General features: G+C 38.5%; 1 protein-coding gene across 1 annotated transcript in view; it reads left to right on the top strand.

Annotated features, from left to right (window-relative positions):
* ARL5B (ARF like GTPase 5B) overlaps window positions 1-7,571 on the top strand; it is a 30,055-nt gene extending 22,484 nt beyond the window's left edge. The window contains exon 6 of the mRNA XM_026015787.2: window positions 1,122-7,571. Within this exon, the coding sequence (XP_025871572.1) occupies window positions 1,122-1,170 (49 nt within the window). The 3' untranslated portion in view covers window positions 1,171-7,571. The remainder of the gene's footprint in view (window positions 1-1,121) is intronic.
* Window positions 7,572-25,957: the final 18,386 nt, after the last annotated feature.

Genomic DNA, 25,957 nt, shown 5'->3' with positions numbered 1-25,957 from the left:
CTATGCAAGGAGCCCCATGTGGGACTCAATACTGGGAATCCAGGATCACACCCTGAGCCAAAGGCAGACGCTCAACCGCTGAGCTACCCAGGCATCCCACAATCCAGATTTTTAGTTGCTGTTCATTTCTTGCTTTTGTCATTACTAACTGGGGGAAAAACTATAATGTTGCCTGAATTAAAGTGGATGCTTCAAAGAAATTTCACATTTTCGGTAAAGGCTTAATTAAGCATGAGCTTTCAACTTTTCACAAGAGTACATCTCCTCTCTTATCAAGAGTCCTTTCACGGGATATACTTTTTGAGAGTCAACATTTGAGACAAATGCTTCCTTTTTTTTTTTTTTTTTTTAAAGATTTTATTTATTTATTCATGAGAGACGCAGAGAGAGAGGCAGAGACCTAGGGAAGCAGGCTCCATGCAAGGAGCCCAATGCGGGACTTGATCCCGGGACTCTAGGATCAGGCCCTGGGCCAAAGGCAGGCATTAAACCACTGAGCCATCCAGGGATCCTGAGACAAATGCTTCCTAATAGTGTATTCTTCTTTCCTAAAAACTTAAGTTTGGATAGAGTAGGCTAAAGAGAACCTCGTGTGTTATATCTGACTTATCTAGTCGATTTCCAGGAGTTTATTTATCCTCTAATCAACTTGACCTTCTTAGTTATGCTCCTATTAGAAATAGCTTATTAGTAATAGCCTATTAGTAATATAATGGCTGGATGTAGATTTTTTTTTTTTAACCTATCCTTTAAGGATTCCATTCTGTAGAATTTCAGAGGGTATGAAGTTCCTATTGCCTTTCTATACTGGCTTCAGTTTTAACCTTAAAGGAAGGTGGAAGGGAAGTATTTGCAATCTTGCTGGTAAAACTGCCAAAGTGGTTATCTTCAAGATGAGACTGAAACCATTGCCCAATTACTCAGCTAATCTGATTCACATCTCTTGTCTAAGTGAATCATCCTCTTCAAAATTCCACTTCTTGTAGCATTACCTACATATTTCACTTACCTGTATAAATAATTATCGTAATACCGACTTTTGGGTAAGACTTAAAAAATAGTAAGTATGCTTTCAATGATAAATACTTCCATTTTGAAAGTACTTCTATCTTTTGTTTCAGATTATGCCAAGGTCTAGAGTGGATGACCTCCCGAATTGGTGTGAGATAACTTTTTGCTTGAAAAGAGACTGCTCTATTTATTCTGTGACATGAACATTTTCCTAGTACCTTTGGCTGCTAAGGCAGCAGCATGTTTAATTTATAACAACACAAACCTCTATGAGCAACACTTGAATCAAGTGCAGCTGAACTGGAACATAAAAGATTTTTTTCTTAACTTTTTTTTAATGCACTAATCTTCAGTTGGATGAACATAATGTATAACTATGTTTTCAGCAACATAATTCTTCTGACTGCTGATCTAATTATTCAATGACTGCCTTGTAAGAAATGTTTGTCATATGTTTAATGTTTTCTGAAGTATTGTAATAACTTTAATGACCAACTTCTTTTATTTCTTGACCACCCCCTTTCCCTACCAGATAATTACTGGTTTGACAGAGTAGTAGTGGAAATCATCGGGTACTGCTTGCAAACTTAACCAGCACTAAATATTTGCTCCCTCTTCAGACCACTTGTCTTTTGGATAGAACTTATAAAGAAAAAAATCTGCCCAAAATATATATATATATAAGGAAGATTAACCATCTATGAGAACTGCCCTTAAGTTAATTTCTCCCCTATTATTACAGTCATGAAATAATTTTAAGTCACTATTAGCATGGAAATTAAGTAGGCTGTTTTATCTTAAAGAATTAAATTCATGTTTCTGCCTCCAACATGAGATTAGTTTTGACCAAATACTAACCAAGGAAAAATATTTGAAAGCCCAACTTCAATAGTAATATTTTGGATAAATCTGATAAATCTGATATTTTTAAAATGTCACATTATTCAACACATACATTAACTATCAGAAATTATCAAAGCATACCAGCACTAATATCAAAACAAGACACTCAGTATATATTTTACTATCAATTATAAGCAACTTTATTATCAGCAAAAATTTCAGCTATTCCATTTGCAAAGGAGAGCACATCTGCTTTCAGGAATAGCTGAAGCAGAAGTATAAACATTTCATTTCTTAAAATTTTGAAATTGTGTCTGAATTTGAATAGTGTTTCTACCACCAGCAGTATATTACTTAGAAAACCATATGGCTTTCCTTAAATCTATCTGAGGTTATAGTGTGATAAATTTAAAACAGTTGCCATCTTTATAGAACATGATGTTCTAAAGTCTTTTGCTGGGTTATAGGACACTGCTGAGTTTTAATCCAAGCTTTTACAGTATTACTAGGAGACTGAATGTTAACACTAACATCTTGAAAAATAAGAAAAAGTCATAATCTATCAAAAGTTTATTACATATCATTAAAAGTTTTCAAGGCAGTTGTCTAATATGAACAGTACTCTAGTGCATTGTTAAGAGGGAGGACAAGTATTATATTTTTGATCCTCTATTTCAAGTGTGATTTTGCCATAACGAAAGGTATAAAATGCATAGAGAATAATACTTCATTTTTGCAGTATTTTTTAAAATTTGGGTCAAAAATAGGAATCAGTGTTCATAAGAATATCTAAAATACCTGTTCAGAAGTGGTATTTTAATTTTAATATTTTTTATTGTAAATTGGTTTTACTTTTGCTCTGTTTTCAAGTATACTTGATTTATTATATTTAGTCTAATTTAGTTGAATGTGGTAATATTTTCTTTCTATTTAGTGGTAGCACACCCTAGAACTGAAAAATGGCCAGAGAAAAGCTTTCTGGACTTTGGGAACTAGTGGTTTATTAACCTTGTTTTGAACCTTTTTTTTAGTGATTCCGTACCAGGTAGAGGGTAAATTTTGTTTTTAATAAAATCCATAGTCTAGAACATGAGAGAAGAGCAAACGTAAATCAATATGGATGCTTTGTGGTATGTGTTTGGGGACCGGGCAGGAGGAATTATTTACCTAAAGCACACTTTGCCAGATTTCTATCTTGGTCATAGAGTTTAGCCATAAATACTGAGAATAATTCTCTTCATCCTGAGAAAATATACTTAATACTCCTGTATCCATTCTTATTATGAAATGTATCTTTTATCTAATAAGATTGGCTGGCTCAATTTTCTTCTATCAAATTATGCGGTTATTTTTTATATTACCACATCAGCATTATATTAAAAGTGTTTTTAATAGTTGATTGTATTTTGTCAGACAACTATTAGTATAGATTCAAGTTTGCTATTTAATTTTTTAAAATACAATTTATTTTCTAAATTTTTTTAAAAGGCATTTTGTTAGTTTGGAATTAGAAATGGTTTATGTTAGTGGTGTTGAAAATGAAATCGACATCCCACTAGTTTTTGTGGCAATAATTGGGAAAGTTCAAATAGGAAATTCATGTTAAGACTTTTAAAAAGTGTTTTTATAGGTTTTCATTAGTGTTTTCCTGTTACAGTGATATGAAAACTGATTATCCTTTACTCCAAGAGAATGTTTTATTTGACCCAAGCAAGTATGTAATACTAAAGGATTGATTCTGACATTCATTGTCAGTCAACTGTAAGATACTGTCTGGTGAAAAATGTAAATTTGTAATTAGTGCCTTTCTACACATTTTGAGATGAGTTCTCAATTTTGTACTATACCTGTTCTATAGAGGTCAGATTAGCAGCTGAGTAACAAGACAATGAAATAATTCGAAATTCACCCTCCCCACCACCCTTTCAGTTGCCTAGCAAAGTTTCTAGTAAGTAGTGGAAAGCAAGGGACCCACCTACATTACTTTTTGGAGATTATTTTAGATTTTACTTTTATTTGGAGGATGAAGAAAGTTTAACAAATCTTTTAATATTTTATTAGAACTGAAATGTAACTGCCACCCAAACATGGCATTTTTCTTCATTTTGAGCATGTTGAATTCTTCATATTTAAACCCACTGTTCTTATTGCAGCCCATTTGGGAATTCTTAGAATTAACAGGCTCTTTTACATGGAAATATACTATATAATTTGTACTGTTAGTGTAATTTAACTCCTTAAAATCTGAAATAATATATGTATAATCTATTTGGAAAACTGATAGTTAAATATATAATTTTGCTTTTAGGTTCTGTTAGGTGTGCTTAAAGGTATAATTTTATTCTATATTAGGGAAAGAGAATAAATTCAAGTTTTATTGTTAAAAATGATTTTTAAATGGGCACTATCCTTTGAGCCAAAGTCATTTTGATTAAGCATAAATTAACTTTTATTTTCTATAGCATAAAGAGAAGATATTTTCCTATGGAAACAGTGAGTGATGCAGGCAGTGCTGTAAAAATTCTCTGAAGAACTATGGGGAATCAACAAAGCAAAGTAAATTTTAAAGAAAACAATAAATCTTTATATTTTTAAAAATCTTTTTGGTGTATTTTAGGACAAATTAGAAATGGAATTGTTTGTGACTATATCACCCATTTAATTCTTGACTATGTAAAACTATATCAGTAGAAAATGTAGTGGTATTATGCCTTTGGATAGGTAAATTCCATTGACATTCATCTTTGAAGACCAACTTCATGAGTCTAAACTTTTCGTCTATGGCTTTGGATCCAAAATCTTTCATTTCCAGTTTAATTCTAAACTATCTTTTCATATTTTGTTGGGATAAAGTCACTTCGAAATGCAGTCTGGTAACTTGTATTTGGTAGAACATTGTGCTGGCTGTCTTAAAGAAGTGGATTTGAATCTTAATATGGCCATTACTTATCTAGTTGACCCTAGACAGTTACTGTTCCTTAGACAGTTACTGTTCATGGCCTTTGTTTTTCCCCATACTGAGGAACTTAGGCCAGCCAGAGAGCTCCATCATATCTTGGTTTTAAAATTCTGAACACTACATTAAATCAAGAAAAGCTAAAAATACTAGGAAAGGACATGTAATATGAAATTAAATTCACTTTTATCTGTTCTTTGATACCCATTTCATTATCATTTTGGTTAGTTGATGAATACAATCAAATAAGGAAACAAAGTATCAACTAGTAACTGCTACTTAGCTTCAATTGAGCTAAGAGCTAATGACAATGCAGAAGAGAAAATAAGCCATATTACTAAGAAAATGATTGAAAGCTGCTGAAAAAACACCAGTGTTGTGTTTAAAATACTCTTTTCTAGAGAATATCTTGTTTCCTGGCTTTTACAAATTAGAAGTGGTCAGTTTGTTCATAGTATATTGGCTTTATTATTATTATTTTTTTAATAAATTTATTTTTTATTGGTGTTCAATTTGAGTATATCGGCTTTAGATGCTACCCCAAACTCCAATTCTGTTCGACTTTCCAGTATTGAAATGACAGCGCAGCCAGGCTGTCACTATTTTACAAATGTCTAATTCTGAGAATAGTTTACATTCAAGGTTAGTTCCTTCAGTAATATTTCATCCTTACTCATTTAGCATTATTGTGAAGGCTGAAATCCAAGTCAGGTTCCCCAAAAGCATTTTTTTTTAAGAGTTCTAGGTGGCCAAAATTAAATAGAAAAGGTCTATTAAAAAAAAACATCAACTCCATTTTAAAGTAGAAAAGATATTGTGTTCAGCACATCCAAAATCAGTTTTAAATGCATATGATTGGGTAAAATTTGGGAGGAAGGTTAATTTCGAGGTATAGAGTCCTACTAGAAATGAATGTCAAAACAGTTGATTTAGTAAAGATAAACATGACGTAGAAAAATCTTCAAAAGGATATGAAGTAATAGAACATGTGAATGGAAACAGTGAGTATCCTCAATAAAGGCACTTAAAGTTACTAAGAAGAAAGTACAGTCTTACTGTAGTAGATATCTTACTTTTAAAGTGGCCAAAGGACCAAAGACTGATCAGGTTTTTTAGAATTTGTTAGTGTTGTCAGTCACATCTTTTTAATTAAATTGGTCATCTACATTGTCTCCTAGAAATGGAGAAATAAAATGTGCAATGCATATCTTTTGGAATAGATAACAAAGTTCTAGAAGAGTGGCAATGATCTCTTGCACAAACTTGTAAAATTTCAATTAAAATGTTACCTCATTTTTCAATCCATAAGGTGCTTTGCTCAAGCTTGTGGGATTTGCATCCATAAATACCCCCTTCACCCAAACTGTATTTGAAATATGCAAAATTCGCAACCAAGGGATAGCATTCCTTGGAGATTCTGTTTCATTTTATTCTTGTTTGCCACCAGCAGGACTAACCTGGTATAGCAGATTCACATACTGTCTTCATTAAAGCACACAGGCAAGTGCTCAGTCAGTACTTACTTAGTTTCATTAAAACCAAATCAGGGCAAGAGAAAACCCCAAAATTTGATTGATTATATTAACTGTGACTATATTTCATTCCGTGTTGGGAAGATATCAAATGTTTCTCATTTGATCTTGGTTGTGTATGATTTATTTGCATATGTTGGCCCTATTTATAAGAGACTCTTAAACACTTTAATTCTTCTTATATTTTCCCTCAGGAAGTTCAGGGACTGGACAAGCCCCTCTTTTATTCTCTTGGAGTAAACTGTTCAGTGTAGTTACGAAATTTTTAATTTCAATTAAAAAAAGTTTAGCTGCTATTTCATTAAAACTGTGCATTTATAAAATGATGGTTATGATTTTTTCTGATTGTGTAATAGTTTAAAATTTTACCCTCTTTATTGCACAGAGCATGGTTTAAAAAAAAAAAAAAAAGACTAAAAGCAATTACAGCCTTGTCCCTGGATTTCTCCTAATCAGAATATAATGATTATAATCACACATTGCCATCTTCGTATGAATTGGTGCTTTAGAGCATTAAAGAGGAAACAGCAGGCCCTGTAAAATATACTTCCTGCCTCAAAATATAAAACTAAGTGTATTTATATTTATGTTCATTTCTTAAGGTTTAAATACAAACTCTTGTTATCCATCAAGCTTCAGGCTTTCTACAAAAACCATAACAATATCTTAGCTAATCAGCTTCGTCAAAATAGATGGTGTCAATACGGGCAAAATTAGGAATTGGATCTCTCTGTGGGTCCCATGGTATTGCATAGAGGGGGGGAAAAAAAGAATGTCTTTCACTCTACAAACTGCTTCTTAACCCCAACCAAGCAACTGAGATGTGTGCTATTGGTCTAATATATAGCATTAATAAAAGAGCAAACCAATAACTTAATGTGTTTACATCATCACTTCTTGAAAATGGATCAAAGCATGTTCTACTAAGGGTGGGACTGTTTAAAGATGTGTTTTAAATTTAATAGCTTCATTACTGTCATAAAATGCTTCTTTTATATGTTAAGTTTAGGTTGCTGGTACTCACAATTTTTTTATTTCTGCAATTATGTTTTAATGAGTTGCTTGCATGCCCACTCACCCAAGTGAAAAAGGATGCTGTTTGCTCTGGAATGTTCATCTTTTAGACAAGATTTGGCTCATTTACAATCATGGTGCAATACAGTGTAACATTCATTTGTTTTCAGTCAACAGTTTTATTTTTGTCATAATAAATAATTACTTTTCCAATATGACATGAACCCAGTGATTTCTTTTAAAGATAAAGGTCTGTTTTAACAGTCTTTTTGTTGCAAGTGATAGAAACCTACCTAAGCTAACAAAGCAATGGGAATTCATTACAGGGGTAAGGTCAAGTTGTGGGTGCTTAGGGAACCCAAGGTCAGCGATACAACTGGGTTTTTGGAATAGACCAGGACCAGAGACCCAGGCTCAGGGATAGCAAGGAGGAATCAGAAAGTTCTTTTTCTTACCCATCTCTTTTTCACCTGTTTCCTAGGAAGTCCACAGGGCAGATAATGTCCAAATCAAATAGCTCCTATAGTTTTATCTTTGTGCAAGTAAGAAGTCAGATCATCATTAGGTCCTAAGTTATGTTGTTGAAAACTGACCTCTGAGCTTTGGAGTCAAAAAACACGAAGACAGAGTTTGGGACAAAGAGGAACAATAGTGATATAGGAAAAGGTGTCGGGGTTTGAAACCAATGGCCAACAAAGAATTCTTGAGATGTCTTTGGTGCAAAAAGATGGTTTTATTAAAAAGCCTGGGGATAAGACCCAGGGCAGAAAGAGCTGCCCTTGGGGCATGAGGAGCGGCCCATTATATACTTTCAAGCTGGGAGTGGGGGTTAGAGATAGTGTAAGCCTCCCAGGTAGTTTGGAAACAAGGTTTCCAGGCTCCAGAGGGGGCTAGCTATCTTGAGGAAAATGCTTCTAGTACTGTTTAGTAAAAACAGTCATGAGACCCTTGAGACATATATCGGTAGATGATATGCTTGGGGAGTGATTGCCCACATGTATCGTGGGGAAATAAAGGAAGTCTCCAGGGGAACGTTTATATGTTAAAGTAGACTCCAAGGAGAGATCAAGCTAATAAGGTGGCCTCTTGATCTTAGCAAAGTATCAACATCGAGGCAGCTGTGTCCCTAGAAGAATGTCACTCTGCATGTCTCAAGGACTTGTCAAAGGAAACCTGCCGGTTCCCCACATCAAATAGCTTTATTGCTTCCCTGGGCAGAGGAGGCCTGCCAGAAGGAAGGGTCTGGGGGCTGTTAGAGGGAAATACAGGATCCAGCCAGTTTCAGTTTCCGCAGGAGTTGTGTCCCTGTTGCCAGGCTTGTTTATCATGTGTTCAGGGCGGCGTGGGGTTCCTGAAACAAAAGACCCAGAGAGGAGGAGGGGAGGTGTGCAGAAGAGGGAAAAGTTACTTAGTTGAAAATCGAGCCTTGCAAAGGCATCAATACATTTTGTTGTTCAGCTTTCTGCTTTTAATTGGTTTCAATTACAGTTTCATATTCCCCACTTACATTGTTCTTTTCCCTGCCATGGGTCAGTTTCTCTTTCCGGTCCGAACAACTGTGGCCCTGCAGAAGGTCCACTGACCAGAGAAGGGGAATCCCTGGGCTGTAGGACAGCAATCCAAGAGGCTGTGTGTGGTATGAAAAGAAAGATATCTGGTCTTTGAACCCTGGTCCTGAGACAAAGCTCCTCAAACCCTTGGAATTTCCTGAATGATTTGAGTGTTTTTTGTCATTCATGAGAAAGCTCTTTTGAGCTTACAGTAAATGAGGTGACTCAGGGTGGACCTATATATAGGCTCAGAGTGGAACCGGTCACCAGGAATACCAAATGGTTAGAAGATGGGAGCTTTCAGCTCTGCTTACCAGCCTCTGGAAGAGGAAGATGGAGGGGTGCTGCTGACGAAGCTCTATGAAAGCTTTTTTTTTTTTTCTTTTTTTAAAGATTTTTCTTTTTAAAGTAATCTCTACCTTGAGCATGGGCTCAAACTCACAACCCTGAGATCAAGTGTGGCGTGCTCCACCAGCTGAGCCAGCCAGGCTCCCCTCTGAAAATTCTTGAACAAGATTGATAAGATTCACAATTAGTGAAAATATCTATATGCTGGGATGGTGATACACCCTAGTTCCATGGGAGCCCTTTCAGACCGTCCCCTCTGTACCTCTTCATCTGGTTGTTCTACATCCTTCATAGTAAACTGGTAAATATAAATAAATGTGGAGTTCTGTGGGCCACTCTAGCAGATTAATCAAACCCAAGAAAGGGATTGCAGGAACCTTCCATCTAGAGCCAGTCATAGATGAGGTGACAGTCCGGACATGGCATCTAAAGCAGGAGGGAAAAGTGCAGCTTTTTTTTTTTAACTATTTTTTTTAAATTTTTATTTATTTATGATAGTCACACACACAGAGGCAGAGACATAGACAGAGGGATAAGCAAGCTCCATTGCACCGGGAGCCCGACATGGGATTCGATCCCGGCTCTCCAGGATCGCGCTCTGGGCCAAAGGCAGGTGCCAAACCGCTGCACCACCCAGGGATCCCGAAAAGTGCAGTTTTGTGAGTGAGCCTCTCATCTGTGGGGCCTGCCCCGTTCTCCAAGTGCATAGTGTCAGAATTGAGCAAAGTTGTCGAACACCTAGTCTATGTATGCTGAGAATTGGAGAATTGGTAGTATTGGAAAAACACACTGGAGTATCTCCTCCACTGTGAGGTGTATCTGAGATCTTCTACACATTGTGTATTCTTAAATGGTGTTCTTACTTAAAAAAAAAAAAAAAAGACATAAAATCTAATATTGGATAAGATCATAAATTTTCATTATATTAATTAGATTCCTCAAAAGTAGTGACTTAACTCCCTCCAATTCTCAAAGACCTCTTTGAGAATGTGATAAAAGATATCTACACAACAATTACACAGATACTGATGGGAAATCTTGGGATCTGGGAGCAAATGGCCAAGAAAGAATTTTTGAGATGTCTTCAATGCAAAAAGTTTTTTTTTTTTTTAAAGTGTTAATTTTTATTTATTTATTTATGATAGTCACACACAGAGAGAGAGAGAGAGAGAGAGGCAGAGACACAGGCAGAGGGAGAAGCAGGCTCCATGCACCGGGAGCCCGATGTGGGATTCGATCCCGGGTCTCCAGGATCGCGCCCTGGGCCAAAGGCAGGCGCTAAACCGCTGCACCACCCAGGGATCCCTGCAAAAAGTTTTATTAAAGCATGGTGACATGGGGATCCCTGGGTGGCGCAGCGGTTTGCGCCTGCCTTTGGCCCAGGGCGCGATCCTGGAGACCCGGGATCGAATCCCACATCGGGCTCCCGGTGCATGGAGCCTGCTTCTCCCTCTGCCTATGTCTCTGCCTCTCTCTCTTTCTCTCTCTGTGACTATCATAAATAAATAAAAATTTAAAAAAAATAAATAAATAAAGCATGGGGACAGGACCCTTGGGCAGAAAGAGCTGCACTGGGGTTGTGAGGAGTGACCAATTCTATACTTTCAAGTTGGTGGGGGGTGGTTACGGGTAGCATACATAAGTCTCTAAGGAATTTAGAAGCCAGGTTTGCAGGATCTTGAGGCGTTATTTACTACTGTCTAGTAAAACTTTAGTCATGAGACCCTTCAGATGTACATCAGTGTGCCATATGCTTGGAGGATGATTGCCAACATAGATGGTGGGGAGAGGGGAGGTAGAGATAAAGGAAATTTCCAAAGGGATTTTTTCTATGTTAAAGAAGACAGCATCCTGGAGGTCAGGCTAATGTCAAGCTAAGGTTGCCTTTTGCCTTTAGCAAAGTATTAGCATAGAACCAGTTGAGTTCCTGGAGGTAGGTCACCCTGCCTATCTTAAATACTTGTCAATGTGCTGCAAAGGAAATTTAATTTTTCTTTTGCCTTTGTTCTCCACACACAAAGTTACAAATTTTTGTATAGGTTGGGAATGTCTAGTGCCTCAGTTTAAGTAAGAGTTCATTCACTATAACTCCCTGTTAGGGGACATTTGCGTTGCTTCTAGTCTTTAGCTACAACAAATGAAGCTGTAAGACTGCTAGAACATTCATGTATAAGTCTCTGTGGAAACACTTGTTTTCATCTCTCTTTGGTAAGCCACAAAAACGAAGAATGGACTGGCAGGATCATATGGTAAGTGTACATTGAACTTTTCAGGAAACTGGCACATTTTTTTCAAAGTGATCCTCGCTTTGGTTACATTCCCACTCTTGGTATATGAGAGTCACAGTTCATTCATGCCAACAGTCGACCTGGTCACTGACTTTAGGCATTCTAAGTGTCTCACTGTGAGTTTAATTTGCATTTCCCTAATGACTACTGTTGAACATCGTTTCGTGTACGTGTTTGCCATCCTTATATCTTGGCGAAGTGTTTGTTCAAATCTTCAATTTTTAATTGGATTTTCTTATGATTGAGTTTCAAGAGTTGTTTAACTTGCCTATAAGCCATTTATTAGATACGTTATTTAAAGTTGTCTCCCGGGCGCGGTGGCGCAGCGGTTTAGCGCCGCCTGCAGCCCAGGGCGTGATCCTGGAGACCCTGAATCGAGTCCCACATCAGGCTTTCCCTCCCTCTGCCTATGTCTCTGCCTCTCTCTCTCTCTCTCTCTCTGTGTGTCTCTATGAATAAATAAATAAAAATCTTTAAAAAAATAAAGTTGTCTCCCGGTCTGTGGCTTGCCTTTTCATCCTCTTAACAGTGCCTTTTTAAAAAACATTCTGTTTTTAATGCTATTCCTCATTTATAGATGGCCAAATACAGGGGCATGGATAAGAGAGTTCCGGCTAACCAGATGGTTAAATTGACTCACAATCCTCTGTAGCCTCCACATTTTAAGTGTAGTTCTCTTAATATCTCATCCCTAACCTAAGCTTGCTTGGAACATGCTTCATGGGGGTGGTGTTTTTTGTTTTTTTTGTTTTCTAAACCAAAATGTTGCCAAAGTGTATTTTTTCAAGTATAAATCTCTCATATAACTATATAGTGAGCACTTGTCAAAGATTTAAGTCAGTAATTAAGGAAACAGAAGGCTACAAATCCGATTCAAGGGGTACACATCAGAAAAACTTACATTGTCTACATGTTTCCAGCTAACGTTATAGAGAGTCTGGGTCCTAACTGATAGTAAATAGTAGACCAAACAGCTGCATCATCTTGTACAAAGTCATATTGTCCTTTGGCGGACTTGGTACACAATGCCCTGGTAAGACTTTGAAAGGGCGTAGTAATCTTTCTGCCTTATTTCCAAGTTTTGGATACATTTTTCAAGGCAGAAAATATGTTATTTTTCATTTCATCAAAACCTTGGCCTATTGAAATATGGAATACAAAGTGGACTGCAGGGAGGGAAATTGGCCAACCAAGTGACAGATTTTTTTTTTTTTTTTTTTTTTTTTGGTGAAAAAGGGTGAAATCCAATATAAATATCCAACTAGTGCAAAACAGGCTCTCTGACTTGCCATCTCAAAACCAAGGATGGTTCAAATCAGACTAATTATGCAGTCTCCTGCAGCCAGTAACTACTGGGAAAGCAAACTAGAATGCTCTCTGGGCAGTGGTTTGATAGCTACCCAGAACTTGCCCCATATGACCGTTGACTCATAGCATGGCCACGTGCCAGCACAAGAGATTGTTTTGGTCTAAGACACCTTTAGCTCAGGAAAGGCAGAGGAAAAGATTGTCCTCAGAAGCCTTTACTAAGAATGCAGCCCTGTTGGCATCTTGATTTTAGACTATAGTTCCAGAATACATTTTTGTTATTTTAAGCCACTAAATCTGTGATAATTTATTACAGCAGCAGAAGGAAATTATTAGAGGATCATATGTGTTTTCCCAACTATAAAAGATCAGTGAAAAATCTGCTAGAGAAAATCTAGCAGAGCCTTTTACTTGGGAGAAGCAGTCAATTTGTGTTTTTTTTTGTGTGTGTGTGTGTGGTTCTTCCAGACAGAAAAAAACTATTTAGGTATTAAATGAATTGAGCTTTATATGTTTTAAAACCTAATTTTTCCATACATTTTTGAGGCCAACTTTTTTTTTGTTTCAAGTTTATTGAGACATAATTGACACACAGCACTGTGTAAGTTGAAGGTATACAATCTAGTGGCCTGACTCACATTCGTTGCAAAATGATTACCATGATGCATTTAGTTAACGTCTGTCATCTCATACAGATATCAAAAAAAAGGGGGGGGATTTTTTTTCTTATGATAAGAACTTTTAGGATTTACTCTCTTAGCAGCTTTCAAATATACTGTTCAGCAGTTTAATTAACTATGGAAATCATGTTGTACATTAAATCCCTAGTACTTATTTATCTTGTACCTGGAAGTTTGTACCTTTTGAATTGCCTTCATAAATTCAATTTATAATCTTAAATTCAATGTATAAGTAGCTATTAAATTTTTAATAGTTTTAAGAGTTGGTTTCAAGAAAACGGTTATTTAGTCCATTATTAAATGTAGTTAATTAGAGGTGCCTGGGTGGCTCAGTCGGTTAAGCGGCTGACTTCTGCTCAGGTCATAATTCCAAGGTCCTGGGATGGAGCCCCTCCTGGCATCAGGCTCCCTGCTCAGTGGAGAGCCTGTTTCTCTCTCTCTCTCTCTCTCTCTCTCTCTCTCCCCCATCCCCCCCACCCCTCCTGCTTTCTCTTTCTCTTTCAAATAAATATAAATAAATAAAATCTTTAAAAACATAGTTAATTAAATCATCTTAAACAATTTTAGTGTATCTAAAGATATAATTGAATATTCTAAATACCTAAAATCTAACTAAACCTTCCTCTATACTTAAATAATTCTAGTAAATCTAATAAATGTATTAAATGTAATAGATCTTCTCTTTCTTAAATATTCACACATAGCAAATTTTCCTATAACTTTTTAATTTAAAACCAAGTCTAAAATCAACTGTTTATTCATGTATTTTAAATTAGAACATAAGTTAGTGTGTTAGATTCTTTAATATGATGAATCTTAAATATTACACATATCCTACATACTAAGTAGGCATAGGTTATTCTTAAACCTCACACAAAAGTGTTCTATTATGAGTTTGACTTACTTAACCTCCATATATTGATTCTTGGTTTAAAAGATCCTTCTTTGTTTAAAAAGGACCTTTCCCACTGAGAAAAACAATTGTGTAGTCCTAAGCAAAGTTGACTTCTCTTCTTAGTGGGGGTGAGATTTTTCAGGAGATTTTGCGACTTGATGTTGTCATTATTCAAGAGGATTCTTCTGGCACAGAAATACGATGTGAATTCTGTGATAGAGAATCCATCCTCCCAAATGAGGTTGATTATTCTGCATTTCTTTCTAATTAATGAGCTTATTTTTTTGGTAGATGACATTGTATGTAACGTTAAGTCAGGAAATGTTATACTTGATAAGAATTATCTAATCTCTTTATTGCTTGATTCTATTCTGAATTATTTTCATATTCTATTAAAATTACAGCTGATTGAATTCTGCCCATTTAAAGAAAAAAAAATTGGGATTACTTCTGGCACTGAATCCAGTTGCTCAACCAACAGGAAATGGGAAGCCAATAGACAGTTACTGGGGAATTGGTAGATAGATGAGATATAAACCTCAGTATTTAAGAACCTGTTTGAGAGGATTAGATAACTGTCATGAGTTAAAATAATATCTACCATTTTGTGCATTCCACATGCCACGCCCTTTGCTAATCACTCTATTATTTTAGCTCATTTTGCTATAACAACCTTATGAAGGCAAAAGTATTTTATTCATATTACACAGTTAGGAAGCAGACTCTGAGGGGTAAGGTGACTTGTCCAAAGTCATAAGGTTAGTAAGTGGCACAACCAGGATTCAAAACAGGTATTTGTTATTCTAATGCTGTTAACCATCATGGAGAAAGTTCTAGAAGCTTCTGTACTGGCTTTGTTTCCTCCTACTAACAGGATGAAAGGAAAATGGAAAAGTTCCCTACAAATATGCTTTTCCCGATAAGGAAGCACAGGCATAATGGAAGTCCCTTTATGGGGACTCTGGATTCTGAATAGAGTTTGGATTCTGAATGGAGGTCCTGTGCTTGGAAGAGGCAGACAGGGCTGGGAGAAGGATTCTCAATCTTAACTATATGCCTGACTGGACTACAGAAAGACTCTTCAAATTCCTCTGCTTAAAAATAAAACAAGTAAAGGTAAAGAAAAACAATGGCTCTTTTTTTGAAACCTGTTCTTTTTTGTTCCTTCCTCATCGGCATTATAATTTCCTTGTTTTTGTGAATTTGTAACTTACACAAAGTCCATAAAACAATGGTACAACTTGGAGCGCCTGGGTGCCTCAGTCAGTTGAGCATCTGCCTTTGGCTCAAGGCATGATCCTGGGGTCCTGGGATCGAGTCCCACATTGGGGCCCTGGCTCAGTGGGGAGTCTGCTTCTCCCTCTGCTGTCACCTTGCTCATGCTTGCTTTCTTTCTCTCTCCCTCTCTTTCTCTACCTCTCTATGAAATAAATACAATCTTTTCAAAATATAATGGTTCAACTTAAATAAAGTGAACATATTTACCCAGTACTGGTCATTGTCTTCATCTATGCAGTGTTTCTCCCTGAGAATGGCCACTTTCATGTGGTTATGGCCACCTCTGTCATTGGACATTTTCAAGACCATTTTCTGCCTTCGAAGTGTAGGCTTAGGGCTATGACTGATTCTCCCCAAAAGAACCCACAGAGCTCCTCAGAGATGGGTTTGCACATTATCATGATAAGGAAAAATCTGTCAGAGAAAAAGCTTTAATCTTTCATCTGTGTCTTTTATTTCCTTGTTCCTGGGGTGTAGAGATTGTTCAGATTTAGGCTAATAAGGAAAAAACAAAGAATAAAAATGCAGCACTGATATATTTTACTGAATGGTATTTTAGTTTAGTGAAATCTTCAGCAGCAGTGGATGTTAATGCCAATGACATATAACTTCCAGTGACACTGGTGGCTCCCCCTCTGTCCCTGCATTTTTTAATGGTATCTTCCCTTAGTGATATCTTCCACTAAGAGATTTTGATGCACTTTCTTGTGGGAGAAGCTCTTCTTTTGAAGAGGGAAGAACAATCTATGTGCCCATAAAGGTGAGAATAAAAAGGTTTTATGCTCCAGATTCAAGAAATAGAGACTGTCCTTTTGCTATGATCCCATGGGTCAACACAAAACTAAAAGCAATCCCAGTCAATCAATGACAGCATCACATCGGTGCATATGACTTTGACAGTCAGTGATGGCTCAAGGCTTTGGAAAGTCAGCCAATCAATAACAAACAGTAAACATGCTTCCACACAGGGGGAATTGGGTAAAGAGTCTGAAATTCTCCCAATCTCTGGATTCCATCTGGACTTATTTAAGATCACATGGTGCTTTGTTCATAGAGACTAACCCTTAGCACAGTTGTTCCCAGTGCATTGTATGGGCATCACCTAGGAACTTGTTAGAAACACAGGCCTATCAAATTAGAAACTTTAGAGGTCGTAGACTAGTAATCCGTGTGTCAACAAGGTCTTCAGGTGATTCTAAGGCAAGTTAGAAAACCACTGCCTCACAAGTCAGATTCTTCCTTGCTTTGGAAGAAATATGATTCAGATATTGAGTGATGACCTCTTTCTTCATCAAAGTGAGAATGTTAAAAAAAAAAAAAAAGTGAGAATGTTAACTATTTCTGTAGGAAAGGCCAAGAAGAGTGTATGGAGGGGAAAGGGAGAGGCTTATCTTACTAGGGATGGAAGTCAACTCCAGAAAGGGAAAAAGGTTGCCCCATCATAACGTGGACTGGGAATTCCTATCAAAAACATGAGCATGGGCCACCACAGTCCAAGCTTGCTAGAGCCAGTACAGGAAAGGGAGTTAGGCTGTCAGATGCCTGAGAGTCTGGAAAAATACAATGCCTAGGCTTTGAGGTGACTATCTCCAGGCTATGATGAGAGTGAATGGCAACAAATGTTACCCAACAAGTGGAATGACTGAAGGTGGGTGAAAGCCTTGTGTGTTCCCAGCAAGCAGGTATGATGGAATGTAGAATCTTTTTTTTTTTTTAATTTTTTTTAAAATTTTTATTTATTTATGATAGTCACACAGAGAGAGAGAGAGAAGCAGAGACACAGGCAGAGGGAGAAGCAGGCTCCATGCACCGGGAGCCCGATGTGGGATTCAATCCCGGGTCTCCAGGATCGCGCCCTGGGCCAAAGGCAGGCGCTAAACCGCTGCGCCACCCAGGGATCCCTGGAATGTAGAATCTAACCATTGCCAGAAGTAGCCCTTTTCTTTTCTTTTCTTTTCTTTTCTTTTCTTTTCTTTTTTTTTTTGAGAAAGAGAGAAAAAGAGAGAGCATTGGCTCAAGGGTGGGGGAGGGAGGAGAGAGAGAATCCTAAGCAGTCTCCACGCCCAGCTCCAGGCCCAACTTGGGGATGGATCTCACATCGCTGAGATCATGACCTGAGCAGAAATTAAGAGTGGGACACTTGACTGAGCCCCCAGGTGTCCCACCCTTTTCTCCTTCAATAAATTTGTTGTTGTCTGAGGTTTATTGAAAATATTACAAGCACAGCAGGAAGAGTCAAATGGCCTCATGTGGTGTCTTGAAATTCATCCCAACTGTAGACTGAGGGACCAACAGGTTGGCTCCACTGCCAAAGCCCAGAAGCTTCAGCAGTTCTTTGGGGTCACGATCTACCACAGTGACCCCCTGATCCAGGGCTTAGACCTTAAGAACATCATTCTCTCTCCTCTTCCTACAGCTTAATGGAGCTACCTCTCACACGTATCTCTGAATCCACTCTATCAGATGCGTGTTATAGCCTGCTGGCTGGCTGAGGAGCTTCTTGCTGGAAATGTTGGTGATCTCTTCACGCATGAGCTTGTTGGTGTGAGATTCGTTGTCCAAGCACACGTAGTACTTCTCAATGCTGACCCAGGCTGCTACCTTTACAGTTTCGGGGTGAGCACAGCCCATGTTGGCAGGTCCCTGATAAAAAGGCTTCGGTAGATTTTTTAAGAGTAGTTTTAGGTTCACAGTAAAATGGAGTAGAAGGTACAGAGATGTCCCATATGCCCCTTGCTGTGTACATATGCAAAGCCTTCCCTACCATCAGTATCCTGCGCTAGAGTGGTACACTTTCTATAGTTGATTAACCTATATTGATATATCATTATCACTCAAAGTCCATGGTTTATCTTAGGGTTCACTCTTGGTGTTATACATTCTATGAGCTTTGACAAAAATATAATGACATGTACCCACCAGAATAGTATCCTACAGGATGGTTGCACTCCCTGTTTTACTTATTCATCCTTCCATCTCCCATAGATAGTTGGGCCATTTACTAAAGTAAAAAACCTTCAAGAAGAATTCCCTCTGTGAGTATTAAAAAAGAAAACCATAGCTGGGTGCATCACAATGCCAGATTTCAGGTTGTACTACAAAGCTGTGGTCATCAAGACAGTGTGGTACTGGCACAAAAACAGACACATAGATAAATGGAACAGAATAGAGAATCCAGAAGTGGACCCTCAACTTTATGGTCAACTAATATTCGACAAAGCAGGAAAGACTATCCACTGGCAAAAATACAGTCTCTTCAATAAATGGTGCTGGGAAAATTGGACAGCCACATGCAGAAGAATGAAACTAGACCACTCTCTTGAACCATACACAAAGATAAACTCAAAATGGATGAAAGATCCAAATGGGAGACAAGATTCCATCAAAATCCTAGAGGAGAACACAGGCAACACCCTCTTTGAACTCGGCCACAGTAACTTCTTGCAAGATACATCCACAAAGGCAAAAGGAACAAAAGCAAAAATGAACTATTGGGACTTCATCAAGATAAGAAGCTTTTGCACAGCAAAGGATACAGTCAACAAAACTAAAGACAACCTACAGAATGGGAGAAGGTATTTGCGAATGAACTATCACATAAAGGGCTAGTTTCCAAGATCTATAAAGAACTTATTCAACTCAACACCAAAGAAACAAACAATCCAATCATGAAATGGGCAAAACATATGAACAGAAATCTCACAGAGGAAGACATAGACATGGCCAACACGCACATGAGAAAATGCTCTGCATCACTTGTCGTCAGGGAAATACAAATCAAAACCACAGTGAGATACCACCTCACACCAGTGAGAATGGGGAAAATTAACAAGGCAAGAAACCACAAATGTTGGAGAGGATCTGGAGAAAAGGGAACCCTCTTGCCCTGTTGGTGGGAATGTGAACTGGCGCAGCCACTCTGGAAAACTGTGTGGAGGTTCCTTAAAGAGTTAACAATAGATCTGCCCTATGACCCAGCAATTGCACTGCTGGGGATTTACTCCAAAGATACAGATTCAGTGAAATGCCGGGACACCTGCACCCCTATGTTTATAGCAGCAATGTCCACGATAGCCAAACTGTGGAAGGAGCCTCGGTGTCCATCGAAAGATGAATGGATAAAGAAGATGTGGTTTATGTATACAATGGAAAATTCCTCAGCCATCAGAAATGACAAATACCCACCATTTGCTTCGACGTGGATGGAACTGGAGGGTATTATGCTGAGTGAAATAAGTCAATCGGAGAAGGACAAACATTATATGGTCTCATTCATTTGGGGAATATAAAAAAAAGCGAAAGGGAATAAAGTGGAAAGGGAAAAAATGAATGGGAAATATCAGAAAGGGAGACAGAACATGAGAGACACCTAACTCTGGGAAACGAACTAGGGGTCGTAGAAAGGGAGGTGGGCTGGGGGGTGGGAGTGACTGGGTGAAGAGCACTGAGGGGGGCACTTGATGGGATGAGCACTGGGTGTTATTCTATATGTTGGCAAATTTAACACCAATAAAAAATAAGTTTATAAAAAAATAAAATAAAGATATGTTTCTACAAACTAACAATAAATTACCTATACAAAAATAAAAAAAAATCTCCTCTGTGATATCTGTACCATAGTCTTTTCATGCATTTTTAAAAATATTTTATTTATTTATTCATGAGAGACAGAGAAAGAGAGGGAGAGAGAGAGAGAGAGAGAGGCAGAGACACAGGCAGAGGGAAAAGCAAGCTCACTGCAGGGAGCCCGATGCGGGACTCTATCCCAGGACCCTGGGATCATGACCTGAGCCAAAGGCAGACACTCAACCACTGAGCCACCCAAGCGTCCCTCATGCATTTTTTAATAAAAGTTGTTTTTTTTTTTAAAGACCTGTCCTTTTATCAACCTTGTTCCACAGAAAATAACTTTTGCTTTCTTATTTATTACCAGTTAGAGGGCTACCTTAATTTTTCCCAAGAACATTTTAAAAAAATTAATCAACTTGATTTTTGAAAGTGGATTCAGATTTATAGAAAAATTCTGTCAAACGTAGAAAATTCTCATATACTCCGTCTCCATACTTCCCACAATTTTCCCTACACACTTCACACTGGTGTGGTACATTTGTTACAGTTCAGTAACCAATGCCAATACATTATTATTAAATTAAATCTGTAGTTTACATTAGGTCTCACTCTTTGTGTCACACAGTTCTGTGGGTTTTGGCAAATGTATAATGTCATGTATCCACCATTATAGTACAGATGTCCCAGAGGATATCTTTTTGCAGATTTTTCATCTTAGTAGATGGCCCAATTGTCTGGTTGTACAAGCTACACAACTAAAGGTCATTTTGACAGCAACACAGAGCCCCCTCTTGGTTGATGACTAAGTTCCTATGTGTCTTAGTCCATTCAGGCTGCTATAAAAAAATAGCAGAGACTAGCCAGAGACTTAGTCTGATCAGGCTGCTATAAAAAAAATAGCCAGAGACTGAGTCACCTGAACCACAAACATTTATTTGTCACAGTTCTAGATGCAGGGAAGTCTAAGACCAGGCCCCAGCAGATTCGGTGTCTGTTGAAGACCTGCTTCCTGTTCACAGATGGCATATTCTCACTGTGTCTTCGCATGGTAGAAAGGGGGCAGGAGCTCTCTGGTGTTCCTACTGGGCACAGTTCCCATTCCTGAGAGCTCCACCTTCATGACCTCCCTAGGACCACACCTCCTTTTTTTTTTTTTTTTTTTTAATTAGTTTTTATTGGTGTTCAATTTACCAACATACAGAAAAACACCCAGTGCTCATCCCGTCAAGTGTCCGCCTCAGTGCCCGTCCCCCATTCCCCTCCAACACCCGCCCTCCTCCCCTTCCACCACCCATAGTTCGTTTCCCCGAGTTAGGAGTCTTTATGTTCTGTCTCCCTTCCTGATATTTCCCAACATTTCTTCTCCCTTCCTTTATATTCCCTTTCACTATTATTCATATTCCCCAAATGAATGAGAACATACACTGTTTGTCCTTCTCCGATTGACTTATTTCACTCAGCATAATACCCTCCAGTTCCATCCACATTGAAGCAAATGGTGGGTATTTGTCGTTTCTAATTGCTGAGTAATATTCCATTGTATACATAAACCACAGTTTCTTTATCCATTCATCTTTCGATGGACACCGAGGCTCCTTCCACAGTTTGGCTATTGTGGCCATTGCTGATAGAAACATCGGGGTGCAGGTGTCCCGACGTTTCATTGCATCTGAATCTTTGGGGTAAATCCCCAACAGTGCAATTGCTGGGTCGTAGGGCAGGTCTATTTTTAACTCTTTGAGGAACCTCCACACACTTTTCCAGAGTGGCTGCACCAGTTCATATTCCCACCAACAGTGTAAGAGGGTTCCCTTTTCTCCGCATCCTCTCCAACATTTGTTGTTTCCTGCCTTGTTAATTTTCCCCATTCTCACTGGTGTGAGGTGGTATCTCATTGTGGTTTTGATTTGTATTTCCCTGATGGCAAGTGATGCAGAGCATTTTCTCATGTGCATGTTGGCCATGTCTATGTCTTCCTCTGTGAGATTTCTCTTCATGTCTTTTGCCTATTTCATGATTGGCTTGTTTGTTTCTTTGGTGTTGAGTTTAATAAGTTCTTTATAGATTTTGGAAACTAGCCCTTTATCTGATATGTCATTTGCAAATATCTTCTCCCATTCTGTAGGTTGTCTTTTAGTTTTGTTGACTGTATCCTTTGCTGTGCAAAAGCTTCTTATCTTGATGAAGTCCCAATAGTTCATTTTTGCTTTTGTTTCTTTTGCCTTTGTGGATGTATCTTGCAAGAAATTACTGTGGCCAAGTTCAAAAAGGGTGTTGCCTGTGTTCTCCTCTAGGATTTTGATGGAATCTTGTCTCACATTTAGATCTCTCATCCATTTTGAGTTTATCTTTGTGTATGGTGAAAGAGAGAGGACCACACCTCCTTATACCATTGCATATGAATTTTGGGGATGGTGGGCACAAAGTCTCTATCACCATCCAGGACTGAAGTATGGCAGTGTTGGCAGTGTACCGCCCAACACCAGGAGACATGGCTGACACAGACCACAATCTTGTGGGACTTGTCTTTTGCCATGACACCGCTGTACAACAAGTTGTCATCACATGTGGCTTCTTAATTGGTCTTCTGCCCAGCCCATTCTTGGCTCTTTTCTCTCTGTCACTGCCTGGATCCAGAGCAATCTTTCAAAAGCGCAAATCTGATTGATTCTCTCTTTTGAAACTCTTCATAGCTTGCTCATTGTCATCTGTCTCCAGATGATTAGACAGACCCCAGGCAGCCTCTGCAGGTTCAGCCATACTCGTTTCCCACTAATCTTTTAGTTCCACAGGAGCATCATGCCTTCTCCCATCCAAGACCTTTGGCAGTGCTGGGAATGCTTTTTCTTTCTGCTTTGCTCATCCTTTGGATCTCTGTTTAAAAATAACTTCTTTAGAGAAGTCATACCTGACCTCTTGACTAGACTAAGTCCTGCTGCCATTAAACTCTGTCTTAGTCAGTCCCTTATACTTTTATAATTCTATGTGACTGATGAATGCTTCATGCCCAGCAGACTACGAGCTCTTAGGGAGCAGGGACTGTGCCTCTTTCATGTGGCATTTCCCCTTCAGTGCCCATCGCAATGCTTAGCACATAGGAGGCTTGTGTTAAATACCTGTTGAATGAATGGATAAATGACCTGGAAAAGAAAATGGACTTACATTGGGCAATGTGGGTGATATTGAAAGCACCAATAACCAATGTGTGACATTGAACAGAGTATAGAATGTTTATTGACTTCAGTTTCTTCCATTGAAGATGAAGAGATTGAAGATGATCTTTACTTTCCCCTTTAATTATGAAGCTCTTTGATTATATGGATGGCCATCTGTTTCCTGATTTTTTTTTTTTCAAGAAGTATGTATTAGGTTGTAGTATACTCCGAAAAGCAAATACTTTGTACTTGTAAAATGCCACATTGCAATGTATAGTATTGCTTAGCATGGAATATATATATTAAGGCAATATATGCTTATATATAGTATATTTATAGTATATATATATATATATTAAGGTAGTTTAGAAAATCTTAAAATGTGGGACTGAAAATTCAGTGGAAACCATTATAAAAGAAACTTCAGTTTAAGCTGAAGCATCAACAATAACTGGCCAAGACAGTGTTCTTAGGAGATATATCCAAGGTAGGCTTGAGCCCAGCAAACTTGGCAAGGGGTAAATCTCAGCTTGATACATGCCTAATGCACAGTTTTTAAAAGAGTGTTTTTTAAAATAAATTATTTTTGTGTGTGTGTGGTGAAATCTGATAGTTTCATAAAACAAACAAACAAAAAATCTCTTTCACAGTCCCCCCTCCCTGCCTTCTTTCAAACAATATCTGTATATTTTATACTTTAGGGGCCATTAAGATTTAAGATATTTCCTAGGCAGTCAGCATGTGTCCTCTAGATGGCAGAACAGGATTTCATTTTGCGCTGTTGAATCCTCTCGGTCATTTAATTGAAGATTTCCTATTGCAGAAAGTTCTTATTGATCTTGCAACCGAAAGACTCAATATATGTCTAAGAATTTCTTTTGTACAGATAACACTTGACCAATCCAAAGTCACAGGCAGAAGAAGCAAGGTGCATTAGGAGAAAATCTGAACAATGAATTAAAAAAAAAAATCCAAAATTTTTGATGTTCTTAAGCTACTAATTATTTTGAATCAATTGCTTATTATTTTGCCAAAATGGAGATCCTGCTAGACTGGCTTTAATGGGGCAGCCACGGTGGCCCAATGGTTTGGTGGAGCCTTCAGCCCAGGGCGTGGTCCTGGAGACCTGGGATCGAGTCTCACGTCGGGCTCCCTGCATGGAGCCTGCTTCTCCCCCTGCCTGTGTCTCTGCCTCTCTCTCTCTCTCTCTCTCTCTCTCTCTGTGTGTATCTCTCATGAATAAATAAATAAAATCTAAAAAAAAAAAAAGACTGGCTTTATTGGACAGATAAGACTTGTTGTCAAGTTGTTGACCTTTATTGTCACTACTTAATAAATGTTGCTGGAGTCCCTGGAAATTATTCTCTTACCTAGGTTAAAACTGCTGTTACATTTGCACGTATATTGCAAATTTGCTTAGCAACGTATTTTCTTCTCAAAGAAATTTCAAAAACAAATTTTAGAATAGATTTACCTGTTATGGGGATCCCTGGGTGGCGCAGCGGTTTGGCGCCTGCCTTTGGCCCAGGGCGCGATCCTGGAGACCCGGGATCGAATCCCACTTCGGGCTCCCGGTGCATGGAGCCTGCTTCTCCCTCTGCCTGTGTCTCTGCCTCTCTCTCTCCCTCTCTCTCTGACTATCATAAAATAAAATAAAAAAAAAATTAAAAAAAAGATTTACCTGTTATTAGGAATTTTGGATTGGTCACGTCTGAAAGATACGGTTTATATTAGCCCCTTAAGCAATCCTTTCTAAGAGTTTGTGATACTATGAGATGTCATCTCTGAATACAGCTGCCATGGAGGATCTATTAGCTTTCTTCCATCTGTTAATAACCAATTCCTACCAGGGGATACATTTTCCAGAGAGCAGACATTCATTAAATACTTATGAATTTGAATGGACTTGAATACAGGTCACATCCAAAGCTTGGATGTGAAACATCTCAAGAGATACACTCGAGAGCTGAAGTTTAATCTTTCTGAGAGAGATCAGGTTTCCTCCACAGAAAACTTGGGTCTCATGTTTCCAAAATGAAGGTCACTCTATCCACTAATATGGATAAAGTAATGAAGACCAATATGTGGGTTTTAGGTTTGCTTACACTGAGGTCCAAGTTCTCTATTCCTTCTTTTAGGTAGCAGACAAAAGTAATAAAATCTGTGCTTTCTCAGTCTCTCATAATTTTGCCTACAACTGATGAATGCAAGCAACCGTGACAAATAAACATTGTCTGGAGTATATGCAGTTATGGCTTCTAAGAGCCTTGCTGGGCATTCAGAAGGGAAGATGAGGTGATTCAGGAGCCTTTTCTGTCCTGGGCTACCCGCCGCCTCCAGCGCCCAGACGGTCGCGCCACAGGTGGCATCCGGGGCGGGGCGGGGCGGGGCGGGGGCCCGGCGCGCGGCCTGGGCCCCCCGGCGCGGGCCTGGCGCCTCCCAGATGCCTCCGTGCGCCCACCGCCCCCCAGCGCGCGGGGCCTCCGGGGCGTCCGGGGCGCCCAGTGCGCAGGCGCCGGCGGGGGGCTCC

Source organism: Vulpes vulpes, chromosome 2 (genome assembly GCF_048418805.1).
Source record: "Vulpes vulpes isolate BD-2025 chromosome 2, VulVul3, whole genome shotgun sequence".
Lineage (NCBI taxonomy): Eukaryota > Metazoa > Chordata > Mammalia > Carnivora > Canidae > Vulpes > Vulpes vulpes.
Note: the sequence above shows the minus strand (reverse complement) of the source record. Positions and strands in the feature narration are given on the sequence as shown.